Genomic DNA, 23,566 nt, shown 5'->3' with positions numbered 1-23,566 from the left:
GTGAATCCTGGGAACACTGAAGCTGAGCAACCACGAATATGCTTCTCTCCTCTCCTCTCCTCTCCTCTCCTCTCCTCTCCTCCCCTTTCTTCCCCTCCCTTCTCCTCTTCTGTAGTTACTGGAGTTTGAACTCAGGGACTTGAGCCCTCTACCTCAGCCTTTTTTGATTTTGGTATTTTTCATCATAGGGCCTCATGCTTTTTGTTTAGAGGCACCTTGAATGGCAATCCTACCTACAGCCTCCTGCATAGCTGGGATTACAGACATGAGCAACCGTGTCTGGATTTGTTTGTGTCACTTTTTGTCTGGGCCACCGTCGGATTGTGAGCCCTGATCTCAGTCTCCCAAGAAGCTGGCATTACAGATGTGAGGCCTGGGACTAGGGTGGAGGGTGTTTCTTATCTGGATGTGATATGTGTATTCTTCAGTGTCTTACGTGTATCCCTTACAAATTCTGGGATTCCAGAGTTTTCTTTCTCTTTCCACTGCTCCTGCACTGAGGTGGCCTGGACGGAGGATGTGACTGCTCTCTGGATGTGGTATCATGGACCAATTACAGTTTTCAGAAGTCAAGACCACCTTTCAGACTGGGTGCTGAGGAAGCTGAGATCTGATGATCACGGTTTGAATCCAACCCAAGCAGACACATCCTTGAGATTCTTATCTCCAGTGAAACAGCAAGTAACCAGAATTAGTGCTGTAGAACAAGCAGTAGAATGGCAGCCTTGAGAAGGCCAAGTGAGAGCCAGGCCCGCCCTCAGTTCAAGTCACAGTGCACACACACACACACACACACACACACACACACACACACACACACACACGATCTCATTGCAAATCTTTTCATTAGGAAATACTTGGTACATTTTGGTTGGTCAAGGCAGAGACCTCGCCCTAATCACTGCTCTTGGTATTTTCTCTTCTTTCCTCCTTCCACTTAGGGACAGGCATGAGCTTATCACTGGCACTTTTAGGTGTGCCATGCTTTTCTGTGGCACCACCTCCCTAGTCCTGACCTCCAGTGAGCCCCACCTGCTGTGTCTGGGGAGCCCAAGGAAGATGAGTGCTGGCTCCCTTTTCTGGTATATGCTGATACTGGGGTTTGAACTCAGGACCAGGGCACTGTCTCTTAGCTTTTTCACTCAAGGCTGGTGCTCAACCACTTGAGTCTCTACCTTCACGTTTGGCTTTCTCTTGGTTAGTTGGAGATGAGATTCGCATTCTCGGGACTTTCTTGCCTGGGCTGGCCTCAGACCTCTATCCTCAGATTTCAGCCTCCTGTGGAGTTGGGATTGCAGGAGTTGGGTTTCCACATGCGTCAGCGGGCAGCATCGTCTTCAGAATCTCTACAGCCCAAGCAATGGAGGATGCTGGAAGGCTGCAGCGATGCTTCTGGAAGGAGCCCTGCTCTCTGGTCTGGAGCACAGAGGGGCATTGCTCCCCTAAGCCATTACATGAACAAAAGTAACTCCTTCTGTTCATCCAGGGCCAGCCCTCCTGGCTCTTCCTGCCAGCCCTGCTCTGCACAGGGTCACTCTGGACTCTGCCAACCCCACTCAACATCAGATGTGGAGACGACTCAGAGCACCCCTGGGCCTTTTAGGGCTAGGAAGGTCGCATCAGACAGGGAAATGGACCAGGGGTTCCCTGCTGAAGTCTGGGTTCTGCGTCAGGAATGAGGGGGTGCAGTGGCTTGTGCTGGGAAGGAGTCCTCTGACCCTCTGGGAGGCTGAAGCAATGGCATCTGCCACCTTGCAGGAAGGGAGCTGGTGGTGTCTTTGAGGAAGGCATGACTGCCATCTCCATGGCAGGCTGTGCACAGCGCCCCCTGGTGGAGCCACTCAGAAGAAATCAGCGCCGGCCAGTGAGGACAGCAGCGAGGTCTGTGGGGGAGGGATGATGGGGGTTGTGTCAGAGGCCGTCTCCTCTGGCTCACTGTCTCCATCGTCCAGGCCTTCGGCTAGGGATGGGATGATTCGCACCACACTGTCTTCAAAATGCACCTGCTTCTTTCTGGCCAGCAGATCATCTGGCTCCAAGGTCAGTTCTAGCAGCGTTTGTGGAGCGGGCAGGGGACTGGGTTTGCTCGTCCCTTTCAGGATGCTCTTCATGTGGATGAGCAGGGAGCCAGGACCCTCCTTGAAGGCTCCATGGAACGTGTAGGTGTGCTCCGTGTCCCCAGAGCCTGTGGTGCTCATGACACTGCCCGAGGGGTCTGAGTACTGCTCTGGGGGGGCTGCCACATGGGGGGCAGCCTTGCTCTTTTTCCGCTTGCTCAGTAGGAAGTAGGCCAGGCCAGTAATAATGAGCATGGAGCCTGGAAGAGAATTATGTACTCAGGAAACTAGATCTACACCATGGTGAAGAATCAGAGGTTGTGCAAATTGACCCAGGGATACAATGCTTGTATCCCCTGTGGCTAATCTCCCCTCACCCCCACCCCCAAATCAAGCTTCAGTTAAAGGAAATGCAGAGGGTTAATACTGTGTGAGAGACAGTGAAGAAGCCAGGCAGGCCTCTCTGAGACACCAATGACTGTCTCACGCTGCATTTCCAGCCCACTACACATGTCCAGGAGTAAAAAGGACTAGAGGCAGAAAAATGCCGGAGTTTTATCCTGGGAAAGCTGGGTGCACACTGGCTCAGTGAGAGGACCCTCACCCATGAATGAGGAATGGCCCAGGAGGCACAGGAAGCTCTCCTCCTGGGACACTCCTGCATGCAGGATGCCCTCTGCCTTTGGCCTCATGTGCCAGGTACAAAAAAGGGGTTGGGGGCTGGCGGGAGCTTGGAGAAGGAGTGTTCAGCACCTTGTTTTAGAATGAGAAGAAAAGGGTTGTACGATCCCACTCCCTAGCCATTGTACAGCCCCTACCCTGGCAGAGATTGTCCATCCCCAGGGCCTCCGTATCCCGCTGGCCTACCTGGAATGGTCACGTGCCACACCAGGACAGGGTGGAGGAAGCAGGCCACTGACAGCAGCATGTAGGCCAGAAACTTCTGGAAGCAGCCCAGCCAGTGGGCTTTCTCCCGTGCTCTGTGGGCCAAGGACCCTGGCTGACACCTGGAGGTGGGGGAGAGGTTGTCAGAGTCCAGGGTGAGCAGGAAGGGCAGAGGAGACCCCTAGCCACCGCTAGCTCACGGGAGGTTAGGGTGGGCTCTGCCATGGTGTAATTGTGACTCCTGCAGAACAACACTCAGGGATGAGAGCCACAGAAATCTGTGGCTTTCTCTGAAAGCCTTCTTAGTGTTGCCTGCCTGGGACAAAGGGACGGAAGGTAGATGGCTGGCTCAGGGCCCACTCGGGAGTCCACCCGAAGCAGAGAAGGTGTGGGTATAGGAATCAGCCAGTGTCTGGCTGTGTGGGCAGCAGGCTGGAATCCAGCCGCACCCCGCTTGTGCACTGCCTCTAATTTCAAAGGACAGTGCTAGGCTTTAGACCCCTTGTGTTCTGAATTGGCAGAGAGAGGGGAGGGGGGAGGGGGAAGAGAGAGAGAAAGAGGGAAGGAGAGGGAGAGGGAAAGGGAGAGGGAGAAGGAGAGGGAGAGAGGCCCCTGCTCTCCTGCTTTTAGGGCCTTGCTTGGTACAGCTCCCTGGTGCTCCCTGGTGGTCATCTCTGAGAATGTAAAAGCACTTCCAAGGGGATGGTTCCTCAACATCTCTGAAACAGGGGTGTGTGGAGGGGAACTGATCAGGAGCTGGGGGTGCAGGGAGATCCTAGTAACTTCCCCTACTTAAATTTGTATTTAGTATCTTTGGGAATAGAACTCACATTTGTGCGTGCGTGTGTGTGTGTGTGTGTGTGTGTGTGTGTGTGTGTGTGTGTGACTAGTAAGTTCATTCCATGACTCTTGTTGCCAGGTTCTGGGCAGCTGGATGGAGATCTGGCTGGCCATATGAGAGCCTGCAGTCTGTGTTCTGGAGCTATGGTCTGGGCCCCAGTCCTTGGCCATACAGATGATAGCTTGTGCATGTGTATATGGGGGGGGGTGGGGGTGGGGAGGTGCTGGTCTTGGGGCTTGAGCTCAGGGCCTGGGCACTGTCCCTGAGCTTTTTGCTCAAGACTAGAGCTCTACCTCTTCAGCCTCAGTTCCACTTCCAGTTTTTTGGTGGTTAAAGTTTAAAAGATTTTCCTAGCTGAGTGTGGTGATTCACGCCTAGCTACTCAGAAGGCTGAGATCTGAGGATTGAGGTTCAAAGCCAGCCCTGACACTAAAGTCCATGAGTCTTATCTCCAATTAATCACTAGAAAACTGGAAGTGGTGCTGTGGTTCCGGGGGTAGGGTGGTAGCCTCAAGCTGAAGAGCTCAGGGACAATATCCAGGCCCAGAGATCAAGCCTCATGACAATAATAATAATAATAATTAATATTTTCCTGCTGAGAGTGGCTTCAAACCTCAATCCTTCAGACCTCAGTCTCCTGAGTAGCTAGGATTCCAGGCATGAGCCACACTGGTGTGTTTAGATGCTGAGCAGTGGACAGCAGCAGTAGCAGCAGGGCAGCTACTGGGAAGCAGGCAATTCTCATGTGATCACTGCCAGCTCCAAGCTGAGCCACCCTCAGGGCTCTCCTTAATGGATAGCTGGATGCCAGGGCCAGTGATTGGCAGTTTCTGGGGCGGGGGGGGGGGGGAAGAAGGAGAGGGGCCTTTCCTCAGACTCTGCCTGAGGTTACTTACTTGAAACAGATGGTCAGCAGCTGAGCCACAAAGTAGGCCCCTTCACACACAGAGACAGCGACCCCTATAGACCTGTGGGTGGAGACAGGTGAGAAGGCTGGTGCCTTGATTCTTCCTAGGTTTCATGAGGCTGTCTGATTGTAGTGCCTTTGCTTTCTGGGCTCTTCCAGCAACAGACTGGCCTGTCTCCAGGACAGCATCCTTCATATTTTGCCTGAACCCCATAGCCCAGGTGCAGAGAATGGAGCAGGTAGTATCATGGCCAGTAGGTGGCATAATTTGCACCTGGTTTTCTTTGTCCTGGCAGATGTGACTTCTATCTGTGGTCCTAGGGCTGATCCTGGCAGCCTAGCCTTAAAGCCAGGCCCTGGCGAGCCCTGTTCCTTTTTCTTCTCCCCCATCACTCAGCTAGAGGAGCATTCATTGTGGTTCTTGAACACCTACAGAGTCAGCTAGGTATCTGTGGCTCATGCCTGTAATCCCAGCAACTCAGGAGGCAGAGATTAAGGGTTCCAGTTTAAAGCCAGCCTGGGTAGGAAAGTCTGTGAGACTCCTATTTCTAATTAATCTGCAAAAAGTCTGACCTGGAGCTTGTGGCTCACATGGCTGAGTGCCAACCTTGAGTAAAAAAGCTGAGGGAAAGTGTTCCAGCCCTGAGTTCAAGTCCCAGGACCAGAACACTCCCCCGGCCCCCCCCCCCACCCCTCTCTCTCCTCTCAGATTGGCTCCCATTCTCTCTGGCTTCACCAGTACTGTATGGGTTCAGGACTGTCTCCTAACCATTGCAACCCCATCCCTGGCCCCTGCTTCTTCATTCTTACCACCAAACTTTCCAGGGCTCAGTGTCACACGCCCAGATATGACCATGATTTTCTTAATCTAGAATACTCATGTGTAGCGATCCTCCAGTCTAAATCTGAAGGACACAGGTAAAAAAAATTCCTAGCAATCCCCTCCTTCAACTTTGCATATGAGAATCTTTGGAAATGGAACTTAACTTTTTTTCTTTTGCCGGTCCTGGGGCTTGAATTCAGGGCCCAAGCACTCTCCTTGAACTTTCTCAAGGCTAGCATCTACCACTTGAGCCATAGCGTCCCTTCCTGTTTTTTTCTGTGTGTATGATACTGAGGAATCGAACCTGGGTCTTCATGTGTAATACGCAAGCACTCTACCACTAGGCCAAACTCCCATCCTCAGAACTTAACTTTTTGTCCGTGTGTGTGTGTGTGTGTGTGTGTGTGTGTCCATATAATTGAAATGACTTCACATGACTTATAAAGCCCTTTATGAACTTCTACATTACCCTGCTGAGTACACAGGAAGTTCCCAGATGCCACAGGGTCATTGCCCAAATGAGTTTTTCCTAAGAGATTTCTCCTTCCCTCTCCTAGCAGCCTGCCGACTCTTGTCCTGCAGCTGGTTCCATGGAGACATTGTCCTGAGGCTAGTGACTGTGGGAGATGAGGGCTCTCCTAAGTGCTTTGTGGAACTAGTGACAGCGTGGAGACCAAGCCATTCAGGGTTTGGAGTTAGATTCGATGCTCTGGGTTGTATGGAGGGCTGAGTCATCAGGCAGCAGCAGAAGGTGGCACAGGAGTGAGCTAGAGATGCAGAGAACCATGAAGGTGGCAGGAAGAGCTGTTAGGGTGGCAGCCTGCAGAGCCATTGATTTAGGGTGTATGGGGACCCCAGGCTTTCCTATCCCTAAAACAGCTGTGTGCAATGTCAGGGGATAGTCTCAGTAGTGAAGGGTGGACACCAGTGGAAGAATAAAGATCCTGAGTTGAAACTTGGGTGTGCTGCTCATGAGCTTGCTGATGATAGCATAATTCAAAGGAGTCTCTAACCCATGCTTAGCAGAGTGGGGAGCTTAATCTACACTTCCTGTGTAGATAAACTTCCTCTGTTCATGCTTGCTGTGGAAATAAATGATGGAAGGGATGCATGGGTGGGTGGTGGCTAGGTGACTGGGTGAGTTGTTGCCCCGGTAGGTAGCTGGATGATGGGGAGATGAGGAGATGGATGGATGTGTAAGTGGATGAGTAGGTGGATGGTTATGGGGCTGAGAAGCTGGATGGGTGGGTGGATGGGCAGATGGATGGGTATATAGTAGATTGAGACATGATTAAGTGGATGGGTGAATGGACAGGCAGATGGATATATGGATGGATGGATAGATGAGTGAGTGGATGGATGGGTGAGTGGGGGTGTGTGTAGGCAGGTGGATTCATGGATGGGAAGATGGATAGATGAATAGGTAGACTGATATATGGTTGGGGATGGATGGATGGATGGATGGATGGATGGACGGGTAAGCAGATGGATGGATGAATACATAGCCTGATATGTGGTTGGGTAGATGGATGGATGGATGGATGGATGGATGGACGGGTAAGCAGATGGATGGGTAAGAGGGTAGGTAGGTAGGTAGGTAGGTAATGGATATATGGTTCAGTAGATGGGTGGGGACATGGATAGCTAGGTAGGGCATATGGTTGAAAAGATGGTGAAAGGGATGATAGGCAGAAGGATTGGTGATAGGATAGATAGGTAGATGATAAGTGTGTGTGGGATGGGCAGATGGACATATGGATGGGTGGGTAGGTGGATGGATACATGGGTGGGTGGGATGGGCAGGTAAAGCTGGTAGATAGATGATGCATGGTGGGTGGGGGATGGGCAAGTAGACATAGATGGGTGGGTGGGTGTATGAAAGAGTTGATTTATGGGATAGTTTCCCCCAAAATGTTTCTTTCCTAGAAGCCTGCTCAGCAGCTTCTTCTGGTTGGGATGGAGCTGGCGCGGGAAGGGGCTCTGTGGGTGGCACAGGGAGTGCGCTGAGGCCCAGAGGGCACACATACTCACAGGAGGTAGAAGGCCAGGCTTGTGAACTTCCCCTGGAGGAATGTCTCGGTGCCCACGCCGATCAGCACTGAGGGGCAAGAGGAGAAGCAGAGTGGGCCTGGGTGCCCACACCACAGCACTGCCCAGCTGGAGCCCTTGGCTATGGGGTGAGTTCAGGTGCCTCCTGGGCGAGCCCTAAAATGCCCAGGCAGGACCCCAGAGGCCTTCTCACCAGTGCCCTCAGAGCACAGACATCCCTCTGTCTGTCTGTCTGTCTGTCTGTCTGTCTGTCTGTCTGTCTGTCATGCCATCATCCCTTAGTGCCACAGAGCCTGCCTGTGCCTTCATTCCAGATCTGTCTTATGCTGCTGTGTGTTGGGGCTTCTAGAGTCTTCTCTGTGTTGAGTGCTGTGCTCCTGGCTTCAGTAACTGGATGGTGGGGCAGTCTGCACCTACAGTGTCTGGCTCACTACCCTGAGGCTGGGGCGGAGTGTGTGTGTGTGGGAGGGGGGAGGAGGGATGGCTTTGGACCAGAGGCCACCAAGACCCTGGGCTGTACCCCCCTTCCTCCCTCTGTCGCTCTCTCCCTCCCTCCGTCCCTCCTTCTCTCCCTGTAAACATATGTAAGCTTCCATTCCCTGTGTCCCCCGCTGAAGGAGTCATTGTCTGTTAAAAGGCTACCCCTTAAAAACCAAGAGGGAGCCCCACCAGCGCCCCTCACTTCTCGTGGGAAGGGGCCTGATTGCCTTGATCCAGGAAACAGTGGGGATGTATGTTTCTGAGTGTTTCATCTCTTCCTCTTCCTCTTCCTGCTCCTCCTCCTCTTCCTTCTGCTTCCTCTGTGTGTGTGTGTGTGTGTGTGTGTGTGTGTGTGTGTGTGTGTGTGTACATGCCCATGTACACATTGGTTTTGGGACTTGAACTCTGGACCTGGAAAGTGATCCTGAACTTTTTTGGTCAAGGCTAGCACTCTACCACTTGAGCCACAGCTCCACTTGTGACTTGGTGGTTCATCAGAGAGAAGAGTCTCATGGACTTTCCTGTCTGTGCTGGCTTTGAACCATGATCCTCATATAGCAGCTCCCCAAGGGGCTAGGATTTCAGACACGAGTTTGGAGGATTCATTTTGAATACTCTTCTGTCACACTAGGGAACCGTGCTTCCCACTCTCCAGGTTCCAGAACTTTCTGGCCAGTGCTCAGCCACAGTAGAGGTGGGTGGTGTCCACAGTATCTGCAGCTCTGGCCCAACTGAAGACTTTGCAGAATCATGTTTCCTCCCAGGAAGCCATGGCACAAGGTATGTGCTCTTCCCACCGATAGATGGGGAGACGCAGGAGCAGCAACCTTGTGTAATTTACTCAAGGTCAAACGTTATGAAGTGAAGACCCAGAGGCCAGGCCTGGGCCTTTGGGCTCCAAGCAGGAGAGAGTGAGAGCGCTCACACTGGCACTTGAACTCAAGGCCTTGTGCTCAGCTTTTTCATTCAGGTTAGTCTTCTACCACTAGCCACAGCTCCACTTCTGCTTTTTGCTGGTTAATCTCATGGATTTTCCTGCCCAAGCTGGTATGATTCTCAGATTTCAGTGACTTCCACCAGTGCCTGGGCTGATATATCACAGGTTTTTATGAAGCAGTGGGGCAGGAGGTTTTCCCACCCTGGACTGGGGAAGGGGTTTTGGCTCAAGGCTGGTGATGATGGCTGTGCTCGTAGCGGCTGGGGGTACAGTCCATCTAGGCAGCAATGGTCTCTGGTGATTTGCCTGAAATTGCAGCAGGTGGCCAGCAGGAGGCAGGAAGGGGTCGTGGGAACTTGGCTCCTAGTTTGGAGCAGGTCCTAGGGAGAGTTGCTCTCATGCCTTTTGCTTTGCCTTCCTTTCCCCCCCACTTTTTCCTTTTGGTGTGGCTACTGGGGCTTGAAATCAGGGTTTCCTGCTCACTTGTTTTTTTTGCTCCAGGCTCTCCCACTTTAGCCACAACTCCCATTTCTAGCATTTTAGTGGTTCATTGGCAATAAGAGTCTAATGGACTTTCTTGCTTGGCTGTCTTTGAACTGTGATCTTCACATCTCAGCCTCCTGAGTAGCTAAGATTACAGGTGTGAGCCAGCAGCATCTCCTTTCTGAGATGCAACAGGTACCAGAAATCCCAGGCCAAGAGCCAGTGATGGAGCCTGGGTGAGGCATGTAGCTCTCTGATCACTGTGACTGCTGGGGAGCACTGAGAGTGGAAGGGTGGTTTGAGTAGAGAGATGACTGAAGCAGAAAGCATGGACAGGCTGGGTCTGGGCTCAGAGAAACCCAGCCCCCCAGGCCTCTTCCTATTCTGGATAATGATCAAATAAAAGCATATGTGACGGTGGTTAAGAACACTCAGTTTCAGTGGCTGATGGTGTTGTGTAGATGATGCTGATAGAAGAACTATTATAAGAGGCCGGCTGTTCCCATTAGTACTCTCATGGGGAGAAGAGGGTATTTTCATCCTTGTCTTCCATTAGTCCCAACTTGTTGTGGCCTCCCTTTCTTCCCTCCCTCCCTCCCTCCCTCTCTTGCTTCCTCTCCCCCCACCCCCATCCTGTCCTCTTTTAGCTTTTCTGTGTATTAGTTCTGGGGTTTGAACTCAGGGGCCTGGGCACTGTCCTGGAGCTTTTGTGCTCAAGGTTAGTACTTTATCACTTGAGCCATAGTTCCACTTCCAGTTTCTCATGGACTTAGCTGGGTGCCGGTGGCTCATGCCTGTAATCCTAGCTACTCAAGAGGCTGAGATCTGAGGACTGCGGTTCCAAGCCAGCCTGGGCACAAAAGTCCATGAGACTGATCTCCAATTAACCACCAGAAAACCAGAAGTGGCACTATGGCTCAACGCAGTGATTCTAGTCTTGAGCTGAAAAGGTCAGGGACAGCATCCAGGCCCAGAGTTGAAGCCCCATGGCTGAAAAAAGAAAAGAAAAGAAAGGAAAAGAAATCTCATGGACTTTCTTGCCTGAGCTGGCTGTGAATGGTGATCCTCAGATCTCAGTCTTCTGAGTAACTAGGATTACAGGCATGAACTACCATCATCCAGCTAAAATGCCCAGATTTTATGGTAGAACTTTCTGAACACTGGAAAAGATTTTAGAACATCACATACAATTCCCTGCCCAATTATCTTACCATCCTGTTTTGGGGAGGATTTCCTATAAGGCAGTGGACTTTGCCCATTCTATACAATGTGTGTGTGTGTGTGTGTGTGTGTGTGTGTGTGTGTACCTGCGCGTGTGTATTATTGGAGAACAAATGCAGAGCTAGGCAAGTTTTCTACCATTCCTGAACCCTCGTCTAGATTCTTTCAACCTGGGAAAGCCTTTGTTCCCACTCTTTGACTTGAACTAGGCATTGAGCCTGGCTCTGGCCAATGGGACGCAAAAACAGATCGAAAGTAGAACTGTGCTCCTTATGTCTTTGCTGCCACCATAAGCACAGGCCTGGGCTGGCCTCCTGGAACACGAATGGCAGAGGGCAGAGTTGCCCTTCATCACCCTGCCCAGACCAGTCTTCATAAGCCAATAGCTGCCTGCCTTCCAGAGAGCAAAGCTGCCTAAGCTAAGCCAGGTGCTGGTGGCTCGCACCTGTAACCCTAATCTGCCAGGAAGCTGAAATTTGGCAATTATGGTTAGAGATGGCACCTAGGCCCTGAGTTCAAGCCCAAATTCTAACACACACACACACACACACACACACACACACACACACACACACTTGAACTAAATCCTATTGTCTTTCGGGAGCAGGAAGAGAGGGGAAGAGATTTCTTTGTTTAAAACATGTACCCTAGAGCTTTGCTCAAAATGAACACTGAATAATAGTGTTGTTTATGAGCTACCATCCAGAACAAGACCAGATTCTGCTCTGAGGAAAGCCAGAAGACCTGATCCAAGTGCTACATGTATTTTCTGGGCTGATCTGTTTTGGAGCAACTCAGGCCTTCTGGTATACAGGGACTGGGCTAGAAGGAGAGGGCTTTTTCTCTGTATTCGGGTGTCCTGGCCTTGCTTCACTCTAGCCCTGGAGAGCAGGGCCTTGTGTGATGTGCACAGGGGCTCTTCTCAGTCTCTTCCTTGCCTGGGTCAGGTAGAAGGCTGAAGCTTCCTCTGGAGATAAGTTCTACAGAAGTTCAAAGGGAAACTAGCCTTCAGTCTCAATCCTAAACCCACAGGACAGGTTCCTCCCTGGACTGCTGTGTCCTATCTAGTTAAAATCTGTGTCCCAGTGCCCCCGAGTCTGAGTCCTGATCTGTACTGAAAGCCATTACAAGCTGAACATGGAGATGCCATGCCTGTAATTCTAGTACCAGGGAAGTAGAGACAGGTTATCACCGACATTAGGAGTTCAAGGCCAATCTGTGCTACAGAGTGAATCCTTGCCTCAGAAGAACACTAACAAAACCCCCAACTTATTAATTGACTAACTAGCTAGCTAGCTAATCATCCCAGTGTACAGGGAGAACCACTGCTGAGGCCTGCGTCTCACACTTGGGATGTCTTCGCCCTGTCTCGAATGAACAGGACAAAGTGGTCTCATGATCTTCTTTGAGGGATGGAGGGACAGGTATTTTCACCTCTGCACACGGACAAGGGAGCTTTATGGTCGGTGTGCAGTTACTCACACATCTGCTTTACGGGCAAGTGTGTGTTTCCACATAGGTGCACACACTTTTACACTTGAACATATGCATGCCTACCCCAACACCTTTTTAGGTCAGGAAGGTAATGCTGATGAGCCCATGGAAGACACTGGTGGGGTGTGTGTGTGTGTGTGTGTATGTGTGTGTGTGTGTGTGTGTGTGTGTGTAGGGCTGTAGCCTGTGATGGCCTGGAATTCCAAGGGGCAGACCAGGTAGGCCTAATCTGCCTGTAACCTCTTTGCCCAGGTTTGGTGGTATTGCTTATTGAAAACTTGTTGTGGAATAGGCCTGGACCCCAGGCTCTCAGCACTGGACAGCTAAGTAGGTTTTATCCAAGTGGGGTGGACAGCGAGAAGATAGCACAGTGGTCAGGAGGGCTTGCTACGGCTATGACCACTGCAGCTTACCCTCTGGGGGATGGCACCTGGAATCTGAGTACCTACTTCTGCCAGCCTGGGTCTTTCCTGCAGGGCCAGGGAAGGAGGCTGCTGTGCTGCTCAGGAGCTTCCTGGTCTCTGCAGATGATATTCTGGGAGCCCTTAGTCACCTGGCCTCCTGGGAAACATATACACATCTACCTGTAGGGGGAGCCAGAGCCCCTGTTTCAAGTCTCCTTTCCTCTTCTTAGAAGTACACTTATCATGGAGCCTGGACTTTTCAACAGAGGATTTCAACAGCAACAACAACAAAAAAAAAGAGGCTTAAAGGAAAAAGGAATTTGCAAATCCTACACACTGGAAATAAGCCAGGAGTCCAGTGACACTGGAAGAAACTTGAGATTTGCTCCAAAGCTCTGGAGGCCTTCTCTAGCTTTCAGCTTTCTCCTCGTGCTCTGGAAAGCCTGACCATTAGAAGGCAACTCTGGCCTATTTTTAGCCTGGATCTTGTATCAAAACCAAGTAGGAGATTCATCTTCAACATTAACAGCAGCCTCTTGCATAGATATAAAGTTTGTGGCTAAGAAGAGTGGTAAGCTGTGTGTGTGTGTGTGTGTGTGTGTGTGTGTGTGTGTGTGTGTGTGTGTGTCTGCAAGGCCTTTCATTGGCTGAGATAAATTGGGCTCTTAAACTGTCTTCAGCTAATCCATTAGGAGGATAGATAAATGTATCTCAAAAGAGCTTCCGGGCAGGAAGCTGGCCCCAGCTGTGTGTGGAGTGCAGCTGGGGTTTCAGCCACTGAGATTTCTGGTAGCTGACAGTGCAAAGGGAGCAGCAGGTCACTCAGCAGTGGTAGATCAGATGCCCAATCCAGGAAACCTGCCTATGGCCACTTTCCTTTCCCCAGGATGGGCTACCATTTCCCTCCAGAGAGGAAAATAGAGTTTCCAAGGGAACTAGAACTCATTAGTCCTGGGGCTTGAACTCAGGACCTGAGTACTGTCCCTGAATTTTTGTCTCAAAGTTAATGCTCTAAACCTGAGCCACAGCTACACTTCTGGCTATCTTGGTGCTTAATTGTAGATAAGAGTCTCATAGACTTTCCTGCCTGGGCTGGCTTTGAACTGTGATTCTCAGCTCTCAGCCTTCCACATAGCTAGAATGACAGGTGGGAACCATGGCATCCACTTCTGTAAAGCTTCTTACACAAAGTCTCCACAATCACTTCTTCCCAGAGACACAGGGAGGGCTTGGGTCAGAGTCCTGATCTCTGGGAAAGTTAAGGGTCGGGACTCCAGGCTGGCCCCATCTGCTGACATGCAGTGTGTCCTTGAGCAAGGTCATGACTCTTATCTCAATGCATCTGCATTAGACTCTTCTCATCTAATGTAGCCCAGTTGTGGGTGACAGTCCAGTGATTAACTCCTTCGAGTCTAGACTGCTGTCTCAGCTCCTCACTGATTCTGGCTTGAGTAGTGGGGGCTTCCTCTTGACTTATACTTTTAGTCATCCTTGATGACTAGTAGGTCTGTTATCCAGATCAGAAAGCACAGCTCCAGGGGGCAGAGTACCAGAGGCCATGAATCCTTCACAGTGCCAAGGCTTGAGGCCAGCACTGTTTGAGTCTGAGCTGGTGGACTTTCTCAAGGCTCCTCAAGTTAGTTTTTGTCCAGAGACAGGCTTTGCTGGGTAGTGGCATATCTTCCCCAGATCCTCTGAGAGAGGAGGCCTAGAGCTAAGGGCTTATCAGGACATAGATGTCCAGCTGAGCACTAGTGGTTCGTGCCTGTCATCCTAGATACTCAGGAGGCTGAGATTTGAGGATCATGGTTCAAAGCCAGCTCAGGCAGGAAAGTCCATGAAACTCTTATTGACAATAAGCTACTTTAAAAAGCTGGAAATGGTTCAAGTGGTAGAGCACCAATCTTGAGCAAAAGCTCAGGGACAGTGCCTGGACCCTGAGTTCAAGCCCCAAGATGAGCACAAAAAAAGAAAAAAGAGAGAGAAAGAACATAGATGCTTATTTCCATAGCAGGTTCAGACCCTGGGGTATTGAGCTGAAAGCCACCCAGACAGCCATGTGACCAGAGGTGGGGGAGGGAGGGAGGGAGGGAGGGAGAGAGAGAGAGAGAGAGAGAGAGAGAGAGAAGAGAGAGAGAGAGAGAGAGAGAGAGAGAGAGAGAGAGAGAGATATGGAGAGAGAGAGTGAGAGAGAGGGGTGGGGGGGAGGAGCCCCATTGGAGTTTTCCTTCAGTAGCCAAAGTATGAGCTCCTGAGTGAGGTCTGGCCAGGGGCTTGGGTCCTATGTTCTGTAGGGGTCTCGGTGGCCTGAGGAAGCCTATCCTTGCCACCCTCCTTCAGGGCAGAGCTGTCACTCGATTCTAGTCATTCCATGATGGAAGATCAATTCCTTCCTTTACTCGGCCCTTTTACACCATCACCTTCAGCCCCCGATTCTGCCCAAGAACCCTCCTTGTGGATGGGAAAACACTGGGCTCATTTCACAGACACTAAGGATGTGGAGGGCTCTTGAGATCATGGAATGAGTGAGCTGTCAATCAAAGACTCCGCCCCACCCCATACTCCTCTGTGTCTGCTGTGTCTTATTCTGCACCTCCACCTTTCTACAGCGCAGATTTCGGGGAGGGGATAGTCTACAGCGCAGATTTCGGGGAGGGGATAGGAGAGGTAAGTCTTAAGAAAGAAATGAAAGGACAACATGACAGCTATGTCCACTGTCATCTTGTCAACCCTCTGGTTTAACCCTGGCTGCTACATGCCTGGCCAGGAGACAGCAGCCAGGAGGCGGGTCTTACCTGCAGCAGTGGTGATACCCAAGAGCCTGCAGGCATATTCCAGCCCGATCCAAAAGCCCTGGAGCTTCATGGTGCCAGGGGTGAGTGCAGAGATGCAGGGGGCAGGCAGCAGAGACTCTGCTCCAGACTTGCTTCACACTCAGGTGTGCCCAGACAGGAGGCTGTGGCTGCTGGCCCAGGGCCCTGGGGGCCTGGGATTCTGCCTTCTCTAACCAGTCCTGGCCGCTGCAGCAGAGCTGAGGTGTGAATGGGGCTCACCTCCCTGGCTCTGTAGCCCGTGCCCTTGCCAGGCACTCAGCTTAATCATTACCTGCTCCTGCTGCTCTGTGCTCAGCCCCAGCCTGGTCTGGAGCTATGCAGCCAACTGCCTGCGATCAGGCCGAGAAGGGCTGGGCTGGAGGCAGCCTGGAGCAGGCAATTAGCTGTTTCTAGCTGGGAGGAGGGAGCTGAGGAGAGAGGGAGGGGCCCAGATCCTTCCTCATGCTCCCAGAGAATTAGTTTATACCTAGACTTTACACCTGCTGGACTCCTGGAGAAGATAATGTATGCATTGATCCGTGTGTGTGTGTGTGTGTGTGTGTGTGTGTGTGTGTGTGTGTGTGTGTGTGAGAGAGAGAGAGAGAGAGAGAGAGAGAATGTGTCTTTAAATCACTAGTAGAAACAACTTTTGAAATGAGTCCCAAGCTCCTTTCCTTTGTGTGAAGACGGATTAGAAAGCTTTTCTGTTTTCTATTCTGGTAGATCTGGACTCTGACCAGATCTGTGTAGCTCAGGTTGGTGACATTCAGGGACCATCCCTTTTTCCCCCTGATTTGACTCTCCCAAGTATGGGATGTAGGAACTAAGAATTATTTCAGAGTTGATGCACTATGTCAATAATTAACTGTATGACCTTGAGAGGAAAGCCAAGGGCATGTGTGAGGTGTGGTAGCTTTGGCAAAAATAAATAGGCAATGTGGCTAGACTGGGGTTCTGGGAGTGTGTGACTGGCCCCAGAGACTTCAAGGGTCCCAGCCTCTAAAGTTGGGTCATGATGGTTTTTCACTGAATCCTAGTTTACTAATTTCTGTGCTGGATTGATGACATCAAGTTGTGATATCCTGCCAGGTGTTTTCTTCTGAAATCTGTACTTCATTTGCTTGTGTGAACAGATATAAAATAAACAAGATGGACCCTCATCTCCCCTAGTAAGGATGAAATTTTTAGATGTCCTTTACTTCTTCCTTGGCAAAAGATGATAGAGCCTCGTTTAATCAACAAGTGGTGTTTACTATTAAAATAATTATCACTGCTGTGACTACTGGGACTTAAACTCAGGGCCAGGGCACGGTCCCTTAGTTATTTTGCACAAGGCTGGTACTCGACTACTTAAGCCACACCTCCACTTCTGGATTGTTGTTAGTTAATTGGAGATAAGATTCTTACAGTCTTGCCTACCTAATTTGGGTTTGACTTGCAGTCCTCAGATCTCAGATTCCTGATTAACTAGGATTACAGGCGTGAGCCACCAGTGCCTCCATTGAACTAGTTTTAATTTGATCAGTAAATTTGATATCCTGTAATGACTACTTCTTGTGTATATTTTCCTTCTTAAATAAGTTTCAGAACCCTTCTGCTTATGTGATCATCAGGTCAAATTTAGAAATGTATCAGTTCATCCTAGCTACTCAGGGATGCTGAGATCTGTGGATCACAGTTTAGTGCCTGGCCCAGGCAGGAAAATCTATGAGACTCTAATCTCTAGTTAGCTAGCAAAAACCTGGAAGTGGAGCTGTGGTTCAAGTGGTAGAGTGATAAAGCTAAGAGACAGAGCCCATGCTTTGTGTTCAAGCCCCAGAACCAACACACACACACACACACACACACACACACACACACACACACACACAAAAGAAAAAGAAAGAAAGACAAGAAAGAAAGAATAATAAAAAGTATCAGTTAGTGTTTAGCATTTGTGAGGCTCTGGGTTGCATCCCAGTAAAACATACACACACACACACACACACACACACACACGCTCACACACATGCATGCACACTTACGTGCATGCACACACAATATAATCTGACACACTCTCTTCTCATCTTGGGTTATCTGTTTATTAGTAACACATTGTCTCCTAACTGATTACCAATTTCAATCTTTCCAAGCTCTGACATATCTTGACACTGTCCCCAACCCCCATATCCCAAATGCAGGTTTGGGGCATTTCTATGGTTCAAAATGAGTTGAAAGGTGAGCTGGGCATGACAGCTCCATGCTCTCCAGGATCCTCTTTTCCTGAGGAGGCTTGGAACTTCCACCCCCGGAAGGGCAGTCCTGTGCCGCTTCTGATTGGCTCTGCATCAGCTCTGGCCTCCTTGACCCGCCCAATGAGTCTTTTACTCCTGGCCACGCCTTCCTTCCCAGATGCCATCATTGAGGATGACTCCATTCTAATGGAATATTTCAGAAAGAGCAAGCATTCTTCACGTCTAGCTAGAGGCTTCATGAAGGGCCACCCTCTGTCCCTGAGGCTCTGATTGGGAATGTAAAGGGTAAGGCCAGCAATGGGGTCTGGGCCTGGGCGATGACAAGCAATGCCAGGCTGACATTTTTGAGCTGCGAACACACTCATTCCTCACTGTCAAGCCAGTGAGGTGGTTTCCGGTCATGGCAGCAAGCATTTTGCCTGACTGGATGGGTGGGGTCTGACCAGATCCCCACCTCACTTCCTTTACCTAAGCAGGCTTTGTATGCTGAGCCCATGGAGGTCGGACAGAGAGCAGCAGGGCCTGCCCCACGGTGCCCTCTTCTCTGGGGCCACCTTCTACGGGGGTTGGAAATGGGGCTGTTGAGCTGGTGGGGGTGAGAGGCAGTGCTCATTGCAGAGCAGAGTGTGGGGGAGCCTCAGAGGAAGTCACAAGTTCAACTCTGTCTCCTATGTAATCATTAACCCCATTGGTGGAGCCCGTGAGCAGAGCGAGGTGTGGATCAGGTTCCCCATAAATCTCTCAGAATGAGAGGTGTGTGTGGGGGGGGGAATGGAGGGAGGGAGGGAGAGGCCAGGAACTAGGGCCCAGACCCTAAAATAGGACTGGCTGAATGAGATACCTCAGATCTCCAGGCCTGCCCCCTCCCAAGGTACCCCAGGGAGCAGGAGTTGGGGTTCCTAGAAAAAAATCAATTAGGGACCGAGAAAGCTCTGCTTTTAACAGACTTGAGAGAAGCAGAGGACAGAGGAAGGGCAGAGGGGAGGGCAGAAAGCCCAGGAAGTTGGTGAGGGCAGGCGTGGAAAGCTACTGCTCACATTACAGCAGTAGGCAGAGCTCAGTGTGCTGGGACAGTGGTGTGATGTAGATGTCACACAGGAAGAGTTCAAGCTCAAGTTCATCCTAGGGAGTTCTGTGATAGGAAGTCCCCAGGCAGTGGGTGGGTCTGGGGAGGGGGTGAGGATCCTGTAGATAGCTCTCAAGCACCAATCATCACTGTCATTCAAACCCAAGTGTCTGAGATTCTGAGAGATTCCTGACCCAGATCAGTGATGGCTGGGATTTTGGAAGACAGCTTTCCAGGGGTTCCTGGACAGACCACGAGTCTCAGATCTCAGCCTCCTAAGTTCAGGTGTGAGTCACAGGTGCCCTGCTGGCATTCAAACTTTTGATTGAGACAGGATCTGCTCAGCGGCTCCTGTGTTAGTGTCCTCTCTCACCTCCAGCACTGAGGAACCAGGGAAGTTGTGATGCCTTGGCTTAAATCACCAATGAATTATTAAGTCATTGTTGTTCCTGACAGTCTGTGGATCTATCTATCTCATTGTTGTTCCTGACAGTCTGTGGATCTATCTGTCTTTGCTTAGAGCTTCTTCTTGGTCAAGATGAGAATGTTTTACAGACATCCCAACCAGATGAGGTGGACATAAATTGTAGAGCCCTGATAGAGTACAACAATTCCAGATGCCTGGGGCTGGCTCTGGGGAGCTTGAGGAGTCAGGAGAAGGTGAAATGTGGCATATGCTAATCTGCCACCATTTGGGATGATAAAGAAGCTTCCAGAAAGTAGTAGGAAGTGAAGGGCATAACTCAAAACAAGATGGGTCCCTGGAGTGACTTTTGCAGCTGATTTACAAGACCCTGGGAAATCTCCAGACCCTCCCTCACCCTCTGTCACCTCACCCCTCATCACTGTGTCAACAGAAGGAATCAGGGACCTTCACAAGGCCCCCTCCCAAATCTCCCATGTTCTCCATCACCTGTCACTGCCTGCCACCCGAGGAATGGGCTCAGCTTCCTGTCTGTGCTTTCTATCTCAGTCCTCTGGACTCCAGCCATAAGTCATTATAGTCTCTCTCGTATGTATGTATGTATGTATGTATGTATGTATGTATGTATGTATGTATGTATTGCCGACCCTGGGACTTAAACTCAAGGCCTGTGCACTGTCCCTGAGCGTCTTTGTGCTCAAGGCTAGAACTCTACCATTTGAGCCACAATGCCACGTCTGGCTTTTTCTGAGTAGTTCATCTGAGATAAGAATATCATGGACTTCTCTGTCTGGGCTGGCTTCAAATTGTGATCCTTAGATCTCAGCCTCTCCAGTAGTTAGGATTACAGATGTGAGTCACTGGTATTGCGCTGGGTTGTTTGTTTTTGGTTGTTGTTTCCTTCTTCAATCAAAGCTGATGCTTTGATGAGAATCATGGGAGCCCTGGTTTTTGTTTTTGTTTTTTTTTTCCCTGTGCTTTCTCACTTTCCCTCTTTCTAGGCATCTGTGGCCAGAATCAAAGTTGTCATGAGCAGAAATGTTTTCCTGCAAACTACAGGGGCCTCTCCTCTCTTTCTGCTTTCCATCCATTTCAGCTTCTGTGTGTGTGTGTGTGTGTGTGTGTGTGTGTGTGTGTGTGTGTGTGTGTGTACATGTGCACATGTGTCAGTGGCTGTACTGGGGCTTGAACTCAGGGCCTCACACTCTTACTTTTCTTTTCAAGACTGGCACTCTGCCACAGGAGGGATGCCTCCACTTCCAGCCTTTTGCTGTTTAATTGGAGATAAAAGTCGTATGAATTTTTCTGTGCAGGCTGCTTCAAACCTCAATCCTCAGATCTCAGCCTCCTGAGTAGCTAGGATTACAGGCATGAGCCAACTTGCTCTGCTCTACCTGAGCCCTTTTCTGTGGTGGTCTTTGGTTGGCAGGAAATGGTTTCAACGACCCCTTCCTGGCACTCACTCCTTTACCCAGTCCTTCCCACACCACACCTGAGTGTTTCTGTGCTATCATGGACCATAGGGGAGCATGGCAGGAAATAGAAGCAGCCCCCTCATCACCCGTTTCCATGGACTGTCCCTGAGAAACTGAGGCTTGGTCTTACCCCGGGGGTGAGCTGCTCAGTCCTGCTACTTATCTGGCTCAGCCTCGTGGGAGGTCCTGGTGGGTCTGGACCACCTAGCTGAGTGGCTCTCGGAATCCCTCCCTCGGAAACCAGGCCTCAGCAAATGTTTGTTGTTTCAGGTTGCTAGGTTTTAGGGTAACCAGCTACCCAGCAACGCTTAGCTAACACACCCCCCTCTTTCCTCTTTCCTGGCTGCCCCTTTCTGGCTGTGCTGCGATTCTATAGCGAGCCTGCAAATGGGAAATAAGTGTGATCCCAACGCTCTTCTCACCACAGGGCTCACTTTCTACCTACTGGTGGCCTTGGACCCGTGTCAGCATAGTCCAGATTGAATTCCAATAATTATTAGTTGCATTGAATTTCAATTAGTAGTTCAATTAGTAACCATTTATTCAACATTTTTACATTTTGGCTATGTCTGGTCTCTTGATTACTAAGCTAGATATATCACAATCGGTTTTACAATGCTCAACTCTCTTCACAGATTTTTTTTCAGTTCTGTGAAGGGCCACTATGAGATGTTGTTTGGGGGCCCAACTTTGTACCTATGCCTTTTGACCGGAGCTAGGCTCTGCTGTAGTCCCTTCGAAATAACTTTGTTTCCAGGAAAGAAGACACAGATAAGGACCTTGTATGATGGGAAACTGCCTGTGAGGGTGTGTGTGTGTGTGTGTGTGTGTGTGTGTGTGTGTGTGTGTGTGTGCTGCTAATGGGCCTTAAACTCAAGGACTAGACAGTTTTTTAGCTTTTTTACTCAAAGCTGAAACTCTACCACCTGAGCCACACCTCCACTTTTGGCCTTTTGGTGATTGATTGGAGATAAGAGTCTCATGGACTTTCCTGCCCAGGCTGGCTTTGGACTTGGATTCTCTGATCTCAGCTTCCTGAGTAGTTAGGGTAACAGGTGTGAGCTACCAGAATCTGGCTGGTTTCTGGTTATTCCAACACTGTGAGCCTCCTAGCTGAACTGCCCTGAACAGGGAGGGCGGGTTTCTGTGGGGAGGCTGGAGGCACCTGTTGGGGCAGCTGGCTTGGGTTTTCAAATTGGGGTGGTGGGGTGCTTCCAGAGTTTTCCCTGTACACTGACCTACCACCCCCTCCCCCGTGTTATCTCCTTGCCTGTGCTGCTCTTCGGTGCAAAAGCCAACTGTTGCTGGGTGCCAGCGGCTCACCCCTATAATCCTAGCTACTCAGGAGGCTGAGATCTGAGGACCGACCATGGTTTAAACCAGCCTTGGCAGAGAAGGCAAGAGATTCTTCTCTCCAATTAGCCAGCAAAAAGCCAGAAGTAGAATTGTGGCTCAAGTGGTAGAGTGTCAACCTTGGAGATAGGAATCTCACAGAGTGTCCTGCCTGGGCTGGCTTCAAACAACAATCCTATTGAATAGTTAGGGTCACAGGCTTGAGACATTGACACCCGGCTCTACGTTCCTACTTTTATCTTTCTTCTTCCAGCAGGGAAGGGTGTTCCACTGTCATGGCAGTGAGTCACCTGGGTCACTGGGCCAGACCCCTTCTGTCAAGGTCAGTTGATGAACACCTCACCCCCTCCCCACCCCCGACCCCACCATTATCTACTCACAGGGGCCAGGGATCAGGAGACAGGTTACCCTGTCTCCTGTACCCTCTGCTCTTGCTTGCCTGCATACCTTCCGGTGAGACAGAGGTCGGAGTTTACACACAGAAGCTGGGTGTCTCTTTTAGTCTTATAGAGAGTCCTCTGGAGACAGGAAGAGATAATTTTGGGGGGGAAAGGCTCAGGAAGGAAGCTGTTTTCTTCTCTGTGGGCCTCGGCCTTGAACCAGAGCTTTCTAACCATGCCAGTCTGGGGTAGTCCAACCAGGCCCCGATTCTGAAGTGGGCTCTCATTCACCTAGGGTCTGGGCTAACAAGCTTGTGGCACCCCTGGCCAGATGTTGACTCTTGAGAGCCTGGAGTCAGTGAGGGGCCTGGGGATGCCCAGGCGCCATTTCTTCAAAAGCCAGGCTGCCAAAGCCTTGCATTGCATTGCCAGGTAACCTGACCCAGGTCCACAGGCTGGGGTGCAGAGATCAGGGGGGCAAGGAGCCCACCTAGCCCCATTCTGCGGGGAGGCTCGAGGTGTGCACACCAGGCCAGATTTTGTTGTTGCTCAAGGCTGACACTATCATTTGAGCCACAGCTCCACTTCTGGCATTTCTGGTAATTTATTGGAGATAAGAGTCTCAGACTGGACTGGCTTTGAACCTCTATCTGCAGATGTCCGCCTTCTGAATAGCTAGGATTATAGGTACTGGTACCCTGTGTGGCCCAGCAGTCTTGGTTCTGGAGAAGAGTGGGTATGGAACTTTGTAGTGATGGGGTCCTCTGACCTCTGGGAGACCTGCCTGCTTGCTGTGTTTCCTAAAATCTTCCTCCCTTCCTTTTCCCTCCTTCCCTTTTCTTTCTTTCTGCCAATCCTGGGGCTTGAACTCAGGAGCTGGATGATTTTCCTTGGCTTTTCCACTCAAGGCTGATATTCTACCGGTTGAACTACTGCTCTACTTTCAGCTTTTTGTAGGTTAACTGGAGATAACAGTCTTATGGCCAGGTCTGGTGAAGTTCAAAGCCAGCCCGAGCAGGAATGTCCAGTGAGACTCTCCAATTAATGACTGGAAAACTGGAAGTGGTGCTGTGGTTCACAATGATAAGGGCACTAACCTTGAGCACAAAAGCTCAGACAGCACCCAGGCCCTGAGTTCAAGACCCATGGCTGCAAAAAAGATAAATAAAAGAGTCATGTGGATTTTCCTGTCCAGGCTAGCTTTGAACCTCCATCCTCAGATTTCAGCCTCTTCAGTAGG

General features: G+C 50.4%; 1 protein-coding gene across 1 annotated transcript; it reads right to left on the bottom strand.

Annotated features, from left to right (window-relative positions):
• Window positions 1–965: 965 nt before the first annotated feature.
• On the bottom strand, window positions 966–15,501 carry Tmem72 (transmembrane protein 72). Its single transcript, XM_090346786.1, has 5 exons — window positions 15,377–15,501; window positions 7,545–7,611; window positions 4,680–4,751; window positions 2,925–3,064; window positions 966–2,317 (listed from the first exon to the last, which is right to left on the bottom strand). Exons 1-5 carry the CDS (start codon window positions 15,444–15,446, stop codon window positions 1,842–1,844), a joined length of 825 nt encoding a protein of 274 aa, XP_090202912.1. The 5' UTR covers window positions 15,447–15,501; the 3' UTR covers window positions 966–1,841.
• Window positions 15,502–23,566: the final 8,065 nt, after the last annotated feature.

This window comes from Megascapheus bottae, chromosome 15 (assembly GCF_031878675.1).
Source record: "Megascapheus bottae isolate mThoBot1 chromosome 15, mThoBot2.hap1, whole genome shotgun sequence".
Lineage (NCBI taxonomy): Eukaryota > Metazoa > Chordata > Mammalia > Rodentia > Geomyidae > Megascapheus > Megascapheus bottae.
This window is presented reverse-complemented; position numbering and strand designations above follow the sequence as displayed.

Excerpts from the sequence above, each read along its gene's own strand:
- Tmem72 (XM_090346786.1), bottom strand. The coding sequence starts at position 15,446 with ATGAAGCTCCAGGGCTTTTGGATCGGGCTGGAATATGCCTGCAGGCTC. Across the intron at positions 7,612-15,376 it reads GGGTATCACCACTGCTGCAG|TGCTGATCGGCGTGGGCACC; the intron begins GTAAGACCCGCC and ends CTTGCCCCTCAG. Across the intron at positions 3,065-4,679 it reads CTGCTGACCATCTGTTTCAA|GTGTCAGCCAGGGTCCTTGG; the intron begins GTAAGTAACCTC and ends CCCCACCTCCAG.